Source organism: Canis lupus, chromosome 31 (assembly GCF_003254725.2).
Source record: "Canis lupus dingo isolate Sandy chromosome 31, ASM325472v2, whole genome shotgun sequence".
NCBI lineage: Eukaryota > Metazoa > Chordata > Mammalia > Carnivora > Canidae > Canis > Canis lupus.
In genome coordinates this window covers 26,580,494-26,593,116 of record NC_064273.1, presented here as the reverse complement: position 1 = coordinate 26,593,116, position 12,623 = coordinate 26,580,494, and the positions used below count along the sequence as shown (strand labels likewise).

The 12,623-nt window shown below is 42.9% G+C and overlaps 1 protein-coding gene across 1 annotated transcript in view; it reads left to right on the top strand.

Moving 5' to 3' along the window:
* Window positions 1-12,623, top strand: part of TIAM1 (TIAM Rac1 associated GEF 1) — a 202,249-nt gene that overhangs the window by 170,835 nt on the left and 18,791 nt on the right. Inside the window, 6 exon segments of the mRNA XM_025450018.3 lie at window positions 703-771; window positions 1,066-1,191; window positions 6,105-6,213; window positions 10,208-10,260; window positions 10,262-10,388; window positions 10,496-10,614. Coding sequence (XP_025305803.3) covers window positions 703-771; window positions 1,066-1,191; window positions 6,105-6,213; window positions 10,208-10,260; window positions 10,262-10,388; window positions 10,496-10,614 — 603 coding nt within the window.

Sequence of the window (12,623 nt, the reverse complement as noted above, 5' to 3'; positions counted from 1 at the left end):
CTGACTTTTCTAAATCTGTTGTTGACCTAATACTAAAATGGAATTTAGTTTTTAAAAAATTTTAAGGTATTATTTTCAGTATCTAATTTGAGTCTAGACAGAAGGGTATCTGTTTTCTTATTATTCTCACTTGTGTTCATCTAGTTATCCCTGTAACTATGTCATTTATTCCTATATAATTCATAATGTCTATATAGTACATATAACTCATAATACATGCATTATACATATATTACAATACACATGTTGTAATGCATTCCTATAACTGTATTAATCATCTATTCCTGTAACTGTATAATTTAGTTATATGTCACAGCAGTGTGATCTGTTATTAATGATCTATTTTAGTCTTTTAACTTAGGGGTCAGCAAATTATGGCCCTCAGGCCAAATCCAGCCCTCTGCTTGTTTTGACAGTTTTATTGGAACACAGCCACACACACACTCATTTACGTGTTGTCTGTGCTGCCATAACTGGAAGCGGCTTTCCTGGTACAGCAATAGATTTAACATGGTTGTGACAGAGGCCACATGGCCTGCAGAGTCTAAAATATTACTGAAAAGATTGGCTTACTCCTGCTTTAAATGAACTTAATGACCCAAACACTGTAATGTTAGCATTTGGGACATAATCTGTTACTTTCCCCTTTAGCTTCCTTCTAGACTGTTAGATGTGCTAATGAAATATCCTTTCAACCCTTAGGACTTAAACTGTCTCATGGAGAGATACCTAAAACCTCTTCAAAAAGAAACTTTCCTCACCCAAGATGAGGTATGGTGGAAATTGTCTTAACTTTGTGAGGGTCGCAGCTTGACATGGTGAAGAGAAAGAAGTGAGGCACATTTGCAATACTAAAAACATTTTGAATTTGCTTAATTGTAATAAATAAAATGTGTGTTATGCTCTTGGCTTGCAACCAGAGAGTAAGGAGGGGCCTCCCCCACCATGGTAGGCTCATGATCTTAATTGATGAGTATTGATAGAAAGACTTTGAAATTGGAAGCCAATAAAGTTTCTGAACACTGATGAAATATGGGGTGGCTTAAATTCTTCTCCATTTTCCAGCTTGATGTGCTCTTTGGAAATCTAACCGAAATGGTAGAGTTTCAAGTAGAATTTCTTAAAACTCTAGAAGATGGAGTGAGACTGGTACCTGATTTGGAAAAGCTTGAGAAAGTTGATCAATTCAAGGTAAGTCTCATCCTCAGATGATGTCAGGCTGCCTCCTCATGTCATGGGCAGGTTACTCTGTAGGTCAGTTGAACCTCTTGATAACACATGGCAGGAGGCATATGCTCTTTTTGGTACGTGCTTGTGCTCGTGGAGTTGAGTCTCCATTGGATGTCTGGTGGGGTCAGTTCCTGAAGGGATGCTTAGAGGGGAACCTTGTCTGGGTGAGGTGACACAAATGCCATCAACTTGTATGAAACTAATGCCTCTTTTGGCTTCTGCTTGGGAAGATAGACCAACCTTGACCTTCTGTTCTGGTGACGTGGGGCCCTTTAAGACTTGCTATTAGCAAATGAGACTAGCACCCATAGTTTCCCAGTAAACAAATTAATTTATCATGTTCTGAAAACCTTTGCTTAATGGAAATGCTTATTATCCAGGAGGAAGAAAGTCTTACAGCACATAGTGTCCTCATAGCTTTAATGAGGATTTATGACTAGGACCTCAGTGAGGATGCTCACAGCTTCCTCCTCCTCCTCGGCTGGCTCTCCTGTATTACAGACACTTCCTGTGCTGTACCTCCAACCGACAGAGCTCGATTCACGCACAGTGGTGTTGGCTTCGATGTCACTCTTGCATACTTTAAAACACACACACACACACACACACACAGCAGATTAATTCAGATGTAATTGACATACACTACGCCACATCTGGTCACATTGTACAATTGGATGAATCTTGCCGTATGTATACACCTGTGGAACCATCGCCACAATCAGGAGAATGAGCAGAATCAGCAACTCTAGTATGTTTTTCCCTGCTTTTTTGTGATTCTTCTCTCCCGCCTCTTACTGCCTGTCAGCCACAGGCAAACGAGCTCTTTGATACCATAGGTTAGTTAGATTGGTTTGCATTCTGGAATTTTACATAAGTGGAATCAAGCAGCATATACTCTTTTTTTTTTTTTTTTTTTGACATGGCATCCTTTATTTGGTATAATCACGTTACATTCCATCCACTTGGCTACGTGTATCGATATGTCGCTCAGGGGTGTCCCACTTTATGGGTATAGTATGCTTTGTTGCTCTTTCACCTTTCCTGGGCACTTGGGCTGTTACCAATTTGGAGCAATTATGAGTAAAGCTGCTATGAAAATTTGTGTGTAAATGCTAGTATGGATGTCTGCTTTCTTTTGGCCAAATACCTGGGAGTGGAAGGGTTGGATCGCATGGTTATACCACTGTACATTGTCCTCACCTTCACGAGGAGGTCATGGTCCCTTTTTATAGTTGTAGCCATTCTAATAGGCATGTAGTGGCACCTCCTTGTGGTTTTCATTGTCATGTCCCTTATGATGTGACAGTGAGCATCTTCTTATGTACTAATTTGCCTTTAATACATCCTCTTTGATGAAGCGTCTGTTCAGATCATTTGCCCATCGACTTTATTGGTTGGTTGGTTTCTTGCTATGAGACTTAAGAGTTCTTTCTATATTCTGAATATAAGTCCTTTACTGGAACCAGGACTTGTAAATATTTTCATCTTGTTGTACAATGTCTCTCAAAGATCTAAAATTTTGAATTTTGATGAAGTCCAGTTTTTCAAATCGTGTCTTTTTTGGGTCATACCTTTGGTGTCATGTCTGTGAAACTTTTGCCTAAACCTAGGTCATAGCAATTTTTCTCCTGTTCTCTCCCAGAAGTTTGGGCCACGGGCATTTCAGTCTTTGATCTGTTGCGAATTAAATTTGGTATGGTGTGATGTAGGAATCAGTCTGCTTTCTTCCATACGAATATCTGATTTTTCTAGTGCTGTTTGCTGAAATGCCTATTCTTCTGTCCTCTTCCACTGTATTAAATTTGCAATTGTGTTGAACTAAGGTTCAGTTGTCTATGTATGCAGAGCCCTCACATACTTTGACTTCTTCTAGAGCTTGCAGAAGTCTGGCTGAGTGATGTTAGCAAACACATTTAGGGACTGGGATGAAGGCTGCTCTTTATATATATGTTTTTTTGGGTCACTGCCTCTCTGCAACAGGAGGTACTCAGTATATACATAATATTCATACAGTTGGTGTATGAACATGTATTTATATATACTTATATATTTTTATTTGGATATAATTTGAGACTTAGGGAAAGTTTGCAAGAATAGTCTGAAGAATTTCTGGATATCCTTTACCCAGATTTCCCAAATGTGAACATTTGGCCACCCTTGCTTTATTCTTTATCTTCCTGTCTCTGGTGTGTGTGTGTGTGTGTGTGTGTGTGTGTGTGTGTGTGTGTATGACAACATGTGTGTAATTTTTTTTCTTTGAACTATTGAAGAATTTAGTTGCAGGCATAATAGCCCTTTACCCCTAATTACTACATGCAGTTCATTTTTTGTGTGTTCAAGTGCTGCTTGGTTGAGTTAGTTTTTTCCCCTCTTTATCTTCAAGGTGGTTATGCTCTCCATTTGCAATGACAGTTGGTTTGTTTGTGTTCGTTCATTTGTATTTTCTAAATTAGTACATTCATTAAGATAGAACTCATGACAAGGGCCAGTAATTTGTTAGTTGATCAGACTTGCTTCTGATCAACCTAGGGAGGATCATAATAAAAATGGATACAGACATTCCTTAAAACACTTGTTTTGCTTTTTTAAAGATTTTATTCATTTGAAAGAGAGAGAGAGCACGCAGAGGCAGGGGGAGGGGCAGAGGGAGACATAAGCAGACTCCCCACTGAGCAAGGAGCCTGAACTTGGGGCTCAATCCCAGGATCATGACCTGAGCTGAAGGCAGATGCTTAACCAACTGAGCCACCCAGGCACCCCCAAAACATTTGATTTAACTCTAAGACATCTAACATTGATTCTAGTCACCTAGCAGTCTCTTGCTGTGGGGCTAGGGTCAGTTAATCACTTTAGGAGAGTTAGATGGACAGGACTATGATGTGGACATGGCTGCATTAGGAGCAGAGTTATTCTAGGAGGGATTGGTGCATGGATTATTTTAGTGAGCTGTTTCTAAACGATTGCTGTTCTAAATTCCATTCAAGTGGGACTCTCTTCCCTGACCTTCACTGTACTGGTTGATGGCAACACCTGAGAATCTCCATTCTGTCCATAAGGCAAAACAAATGATAGATACCGAATATTTGTTCTAGCACCTTTCAGTTGGCTTCTGGATTGTCTGCATTTTCTCCCCAAACTATTGCTGTTGGTTGCACCATTGCTCCTTGGCTTAAATCCTGATTGTATATTTGGCCAAAAATATAAAAACCTGTTAAAATATTCAAACTGTGTTGCATAGAACACAAGTCCTAAGGCAGTATTAGAAAAAAATAGTTCTGAGGTCAGACAAATTTTGATAAAATATCCCCTTGGAAATTTGCGATGTCCATCAGCCAGTGAAAGGCTCTATGACATCCTCCAGAAGGGCAACTTTGAGGAAATTGAGTCTTTGCATATAAACCACTCGTACTTGTGCACACATTGTGCCCTGAGATCATTTTTTATGTCCGGAAGAATAAATGAATACCTTACTCTTTTATCTGTGGCTGCCTATTGGTAAGCCCTAAGTAGGTAGTAAGCTAAACAAATGAATGACTTCATATGGTTAATATAAGGGGTTACATTTGTCTCCCACATCTTTTCTTGTTTAATTATTGAGTGCGTCTCAAAGGATAACTGCACGTACGGAGTCCGACTGTCCCTGCTGGGACCTTCTCAGCACAGGTGGTGAGGTTGGGAGGAGGTGTGGGACTTGAAAAGGAGAGGAGGAAAAAGTAGAACGTGCAAAAAACTAATGTAGTCTCTAATTGCCCATTCTGGGTGGTTCAAAATGAACTTTTTGTTGTTACTAGACAGTCTATCAGAATTCTGTGTGTTGTTCATAAATTACACATTGAAATCCAAAACTTTTTTTTTTTTTTTTGCTTGGAACTTCACTTTTAATTCTAAGCCTGAATTAATCAGTCTTTGTCTTTCTTTCTGTCTCTTTGAACAAGACTAGATCAACGTGAAGATATTTTTCTGAGACTTGTTACATATATATTTGTGTATATACATATGTGTGTATGTGTATATTTATAGAATATGTATGTATATAAAATGTATAGGATACAAAATATGTTTAGGCATATCAAATTCTTTTTTAAAAAAATTCATTTATTTATTTTAGAGAGCACACATGAGCAGGGTTAGAGGGAGAGGGAGAGAGAGAATCTCAAGTAGACTCTGTACTGAGTGGTACATACTGAGCCCAGTGTATGACTTGATCCCAGGACCCTGAGATCGTGACCTAAGCCAATATCAAGAGTCAGCCACTCAACTGACAGAGCCATCAAAACACCCTCAGTGTACTAAATTCTAATAAGGAAGCCTTTCACCCAGTTTTGATCCTTTTGAGACAGAAAGTGTGGCCTGGGATGGGATACCCATCTAACTCCAGAGGGAGGCGTGCTTCTTGCATTCTCACCTGCACCGTGCTAGAAGAGGGAGCGGTATTGGAGAGGGTGGGGTTAGTGACCAGGGATGTGTGTCTTCTATTTTGGGGGTGTATGCATTTTCTGCTTCTATTTGGTGTGTCACTTCTACCTCCCAACAGGAGCTGATGAGAGATTTCAGGAATTTTCTGCCTTTTCCAAAATGCCATCAGTATTTTCTCATTAACATTCACACATCCCAGCTGGGTCATTTAAAGATCAAGGCTGGAGAAGCAGTGACATCTCCCGAGTAATTAGTGAGAAGGCCAGCTCGGGTACTAGTACATGAACACATAAGCCTTCGCCCTTTCCAATAGGCAGTTTCAGGCCGTCGGTGACAGGTGTGAATGGTGCTGATTTGTGGGGAGGGTCGGGCAGGTGTGAACTCCCTCTGTGTCCTGCTGTTATTTCCAGATGAGAGTGAACATGAACTCTCATTGAGGTTTTTCTCGTTTTATCCAGAAAGTGCTCTTCTCCCTGGGGGGATCCTTTCTGTATTACGCCGACCGTTTCAAGCTCTACAGTGCCTTCTGCGCCAGCCACACGAAGGTCCCCAAGGTCCTGGTGAAAGGTAGGCACGTGAGGACTGGGTGGCAGGTGGGCATATCCATTGCAGATTCGGTGGTTGGGGGCGTTTGGACAGTAATCCAAGAGCTATTGATGTGCTAGGTGGATGTTCCACAAATAAGGGTACTGAGAAGTGAAATGCATGACTGTTTGGTGGGTTTGTTTTCTTAAGTGAACTCTATGCCCAACCTGGGGCTCAAACTCACAACCCTCAAGATCCAGAGTCTTACATTCTGCTAACTGGGCCAGCCAGGTGCCCTGATATCTTGAACTAACCACCTTGTTAGTTTTCTTCTTTATTTATGTAAAGATTTTATTTATTTATTTATTTATTTATTTACTTACTTACTTACTTACTTACTTACTTATTTGAGAGAGCACACAAACAGGGGGAAGGGCAGAAGGAGAGGGAAAAGGAGACTTCCCCATGGAGCAGGGCTCCATCCCAAGACCCTGGGATGATGACCTGAGCCAAAGGCAGACACCTAACTGACTAAGTACCCAAGTGCCCCTTGTCAGTCTTCTTATTTTTTTTTTAATATTTTATTTTTTTTTTAAGATTTTATTTATTTATTCATAGACACAGAGAGAGAGGCAGAGACACAGGCAGAGGGAGAAGCAGGCTCCATGCAGGGAGCCCGACGTGGGACTCGATCCCGGGTCTCCAGGATCACACCCCAGACTGCAGGCAGCGCCAAACCACTGCGCCACCAGGGCTGCCCTGTTAGTCTTCTTTTAACGCCAGTTTTGACTCAGCTATTTTGGGCCAGAATTCAGGGGTCGTTTTGCAGTTATGCAAAACAGAGGGACTTTAGAAATCCCCTGCTTTATTCCTAGTTTTTACTCACTTCCTTATAACACCACACACATCATATACTTTTTGGTGGCATTCCATCTTTCCCTCACCCGTTTTTGTTCCTAGGTGTGTGACGATAGCCAACTCCCAGCACTAATAAAGTTGTTTCAGTTGTTCACGAGGATCACTCAAATTGCAATTATATTTTGCATAGAACAGAGTGAGTGGAGTTTTCATATTGGCAGACTCCTTCTCCCCAGTGTCTTGGGAAGATGATGGATCATTCTGAGAGTCTCCAGAAAGCTGTTTTGCTTCCCTAGTTCAGCATGCAGTGTTGGTGATAGGTAAAAGGATTACAGCAAAATCTCCCAGGGGAAAAAAGTATGACCAGTAGAAAGTTTGATTGCAGAGAATCTCTGGAAATCAGCCTTCTCCTTCTTAACACTTCCCTGTGGCTGTCATGTGCACAGCTGCTGGTCAAGTCCCTGAATAGGTAAATAATTTACACATGTTATGCTTTCCTGCTAGAGAGAATGAACTTAATTTAAAACCTATTATAGGAAATATTAGTACAATGCCAGGTCTCTGGATAACAGAAGAGCCTGCCCCAGATAATGACATACTTAATGGCAGAGATAGTTCTCGCAACGGTATCTACCTCGGCGTAGAAATTTCAAGGGCAGCTGGCAATCTCCGTGTCATGTTGTCTGGCCTAGACTGTATCTTCACATGTGCTCTACTGGTCATACCATTCTGCATCCTATATGTATTTCTTTTTAAACTTTAACTGAATGCTGACTGTTACGTGATTGTTAATGTAACAATTTTAGAGCACTTTGTGCTACTGTAAAATCATATACACTTTACAGTCCTTAGAGCAACTTGTGTTGTTTTCAATCACTCAATTAGATGAAATTCTGCCCCTGTAGGTTTTTCTTAATTCAATGCCATTGCTTTTTTGCACCTGAAAAATATTATCGCATCTTTCAAAACAATCCCTTAAAACATTAGGTAGGTATGACCTACATTTTTCTAATGACCAGATGTGCCGGGACGCCTGGGTGGCTCTGCCTGTATCTCTGCCTCTCTCTCTCTGTGTCTTTCATGAATAAATAAATTTTAAAAATCTAAAAAAAAAAAAAAAAAAAAAAAAAAGACCAGATGTGCCAACAGGGTGAAGAGAAGCCTTTGAGAGCAGAAACTACTTGTCTTTGACTCTTAACAGGCTCACAGCTCAGCCAGTTGGGAGTGACACTCCTTTGGCTCACAAGGAGCTGAGAACAATGCCCTGTTTTGTTCTGACATGAAATGCAGCTGATGGATTAAATGCCCATGGCCATATTTTGGGGCTTGCAGATTGTGGAAGGATTTCTGTGCCCCTTGTAGATGTGGGCCTATATTCGGGATATCCCATGGAAGCCAGAGCTTTCACATGTATCAGCACTGGGCTGCGCCTGGCTTCCCTGACACATGCACCATTCATTCCCGGTGTCCTTTCTCTTCAGATTTGTTCTTTGAAAGGAGAAGAAATGGTGGCTGAACCCCTGGAGTCTGATTTCTCGTAATGGGGCTTAACAGGGATGAAAAGATTGTGGTCTTTCTGAAGCCACCGTCACGTGGTTGCTCTTTTAAAGCTAGAATAATCATTTTACAATTCATGATGTCCTTTTACAACATCTTCTAGTCTTAGCTCACGCTGCTCATCCCTGGAGATAGAAGTACGTTTTTGGTCAGAAGTGTTTTAGAAAACGTATGCCCACTGTTAAGTCACTTTGATATGATGTCTTTTTCCCCCCATTTTTTGCACTGACTCCTTTTTCCCTCTCTACCATTTCTTTGCACCTGGAAGGCATTAATTAGCCTTGTCTTCCTAATTATGCACTGGTGGGTACCCACAGCTCCCCAGGGCTGATTTTCAGCCCAGCTGGGACACAGATAAAAACCAGGCTGGTGAGGAAAGCATTCCCTGAGTTATATGAGGTCAGATGTACGTTTCCCTCTGAGAGAACTCCCCAGTCCTGGGCAGGAGAGCCTGCCCTACAGATGCTAATAGCAGGTAGCACTGAATTAACATAGAACAGATCTTAAAAGGCGTTCACTGTGGGAGACCCAGCCCTGCTCCACTTCTTAGAGCTGCAGAGGTCTGCTGCTTCTGGGTCCCCCCCCCCCTTTCTCAAAAAGAAAGGCTCTACTGGCAATGAAAGGCTTGAAAGACTGAGAAAACCAGGGTAAAATGTAGGCTTTCTGATTATTCAGATAGGGCGAAGCCAACAGATCAGAGGACAATTGCCATTGAAAAGATAGTTTGTTACTCACAGTTTCCCAAGAGGAAGTGGCATGAGGAGCCACATGGGGCCACACCAGGTAGTGCCAGGGCTAGTCAGGAAGCCAGGGGGGAATGCGGGCACCTTTATTGTGGTTGGTGCAAGAAGGAGGAGCAAGGCAGGGTAAAGAGAGTTAGGCTTGGGTAATTTCAGTGGATTCTGGGGGTATCAGGGCTGTCCCAGGTTGTCCTGGACCTGGCCTTGAGGCAATTAGGGCGAGGGCACGGTGGCCCAAAGTGACAGAGCCCAATACAAGAGGGAGGGGCATAGGGGGCTCCAGATTGGTTGGTTTTGGAATGAATGGTGCGCTCCCAGGTGAGTCCTTTACTACCTCTAGGATTTGGCTGGCCTTGGGAGGGGCTGTCTGCAGGGTCTCTAAGGCCCCAGATGTCAAAATATCAGAATAGAGGAATGCCCGCATGGCTCAGTGGTTGAGCATCTGCCTCTGGCTCAGTTCATGATCACAGGGTCCTGGGATCGAGTCTCACATCGGGCTCCCTGCTCAGCGGGGAGCCTGCTTCTCCCACTGCCTATGTCTCTGCCTCTTTCTCTGTGTCTCTCATGAATATAAACCAATGAATCAGTCTTTAAAAATAGCAGAATAGAAAGACATTCTTAGTACAGGAGGATAAAGAGCAGTCCCTGAACTGCTGGGGATAGGATTCACAGACCCTGTTATCCCTTTACTCAATCCCTGTTTTTGCCCCCGAAGAGATAAGACCAGGCCTTCCAGTTGTCTCTCTGGGGCCACCTTCCTTCCTCCTGCCACCCATTCTCCACTCAGACCTGGGGAAAGGCACCTTGGAATAAGTGAGGGAGATTGCAAGGAGGGGGACCCTAGGGGTCCCACCCTGACAGCCTGTGTTTCTCTCTTCTAGCCAAGACGGACCCGGCTTTCAAGGCGTTCTTGGATGCCCAGAACCCGAAACAAGCAGCACTCCGCCACTCTGGAGTCTTACCTCATCAAGCCCATCCAGAGGATCCTCAAGTACCCACTGCTGCTGAAGGAGCTCTTTGCTCTGACAGACGCAGAGAGCGAGGAACACTACCACCTGGATGGTGAGCCCCGGGCCCCGGAATCTGCCCACCCCATCCTCCCCACCAGCCCATGTCCCCACAAGGGCCCTGAAATAGCCTTTTTTCACTTCCTGCCTATTTTCTTCCAGTGGCCATCAAGACTATGAACAAGGTTGCAAGTCATATCAACGAAATGCAGAAAATTCATGAAGAATTTGGAGCCGTGTTCGACCAACTCATCGCTGAGCAGACGGGTGAGAAAAAAGAGGTAAGAAAGCCGACTTCTCAGGTCACCCAGCCGCGAACCTGGGTTGGTTTCATTGTTTTGTGAAGATGTCCTTTAAAAGTAAAGTAGTTACGAGACTGTTGCTTCTGTTGGTGGAACTTTTAGCCTGTATCCAAGGCTGCGGGTGAATTTTCTTCCGCAGCTGAATTATTTCTTAATATAGAAACTGTTGTTTCTGAGTCTCACCCCTAACCTCTCGGGACTTCTGGTTTTGTTCTGTTAAGTATGAGCATGAACTTCCAAACATAGCCTGGGCTGCTTCTGTAGGCACCATAAAAGGCCAAAGCTATGTCCCTGGAGATTAGAATAATGCTCAGCAGGTAGTAGGTGCTCAGTCAATATTTGCTGAATGAATGAGAGTTTCAAATGACTCTAAATCTCTCTTTTTTTTTTTTTTTTTTAAGTCTACCTAAGGGGCACCTGGGTGGCTCAGTGGTTGAGCATCTTCCACTCAGGTAGTGATCCTGGAGTCCTGGGATCGAGTCCCACTTCAGGCTCCCTGTGAGGAGCCTGCATCTCCCTCTGCCTATGTCTCTGCCTCTCTCTCTGTGTCTCTCATGAATAAATAAAATATTTGGAGGGAAAAAAAAAATCTGCCTAAAAGCTTACTTAGAAGAAACAGTGACGGGAACAGATAACACCTGAGAAAATCTTAGAGCGAACTTGGAGTAGTGCCTGAGTTATTGAGAAGAGCTTATAGGAATAAAAATTCTGATAATACTGAGATGAATCAGATGGATACAGTATATGTGATAACATTCATCACTCCCTCCGGACATTCAACTGGAATATTCTCCATGGTTTTGCTTTCTGCCTTTTAAAAAAGAAAAAGGAGAAAAGGCAGGAGACAACCAGAAAGAAAATCACTCCTGCCGGGGTGAAGGGGAGAGTTAAAGGCAAGCGGGTGAGGGGAGCTTGGTTGTTTAGTCTTGCGGAGAGAAAATAGCTTTATCTTCGAGGTATACAGGGTTCCCATCCAGGCTCATTTTTATGTCCTTAGGGAAACAAAACAAGTTTTCAGACTGCCAAAAGGTAATTTTTCAGAAAGAGGTAAACTCTTGGCATCTCCTATACACATAAAAGCAAACACATATTAAGAGGTTTATTTTACTCACATGACAGGAGGGAGCCAGGCAGATGTTGAAACAGATTGTTGGAAAGGTTGTAATAGCACAGGTGTGTGTATACGAAGTGAAGAAATACTGCCATGATTTGTAAGTGGAGGCACACTGGTTTCTCCACAGTGGGAGGAAGACTGTCAGGTGGGTGCCTGACAGGACATTTGCTGCCTACACGTTCCAGAGAGTTGCAGAGGAGCTCAGAACCGCCTGGAGGGCTGGAGTCTCATGGCCTGGGAGGGTGTGCTCTAGAGGATGCATCATTTTCTACTAAAATAATATATTTTTTCTACTAGTGTGGCAAGCAGAGTGTGAGCATGTTCTCAGTCGACCTGCCAGATAATTTCATCAGTCAAGAGTATAGGAAAGGTGGACACTGCGACTCTGGATTTAGTTCTCATTTTCTTTTCTTTAAAAAAATTTATTTATTTATTCATAAGAGACACACAGAGAGAGAGAGAGAGAGGCAGAGACACAGGCAGAGGAAGAAGCAGGCTCTATGAGGTAGCCTGATGTGGGACTCGGTCCCGAGGCTCCAGGATCACGCCCTGGGCTGAAGGCAGGAGCTAAACTGCTGAGCCACGCAGGGATCCCCTAGTTCTCATTTTCTTATAAAACTTTGGTAAGAAGGGCAGCCCCGGTGGCTCAGAGGTTTAGCACTGCCTTCTGCCCAGGGCATGATCCTGGGGACCCAGGATCGAGTCCTGTGTCAGGCTCCCTGCATGGAGCCTACTTCTCCCTCTGCCTGTTTCTCTCTCTCTCTCTCTAATAAATTAAAAAAAAAAAAAAAAAAACTTTTGTAAGAAGAAAAACATGGTATGCTTATGAAAGGGCAAACACAGAAAAAGGCAAGAAGAAAAACCATCCCCAATC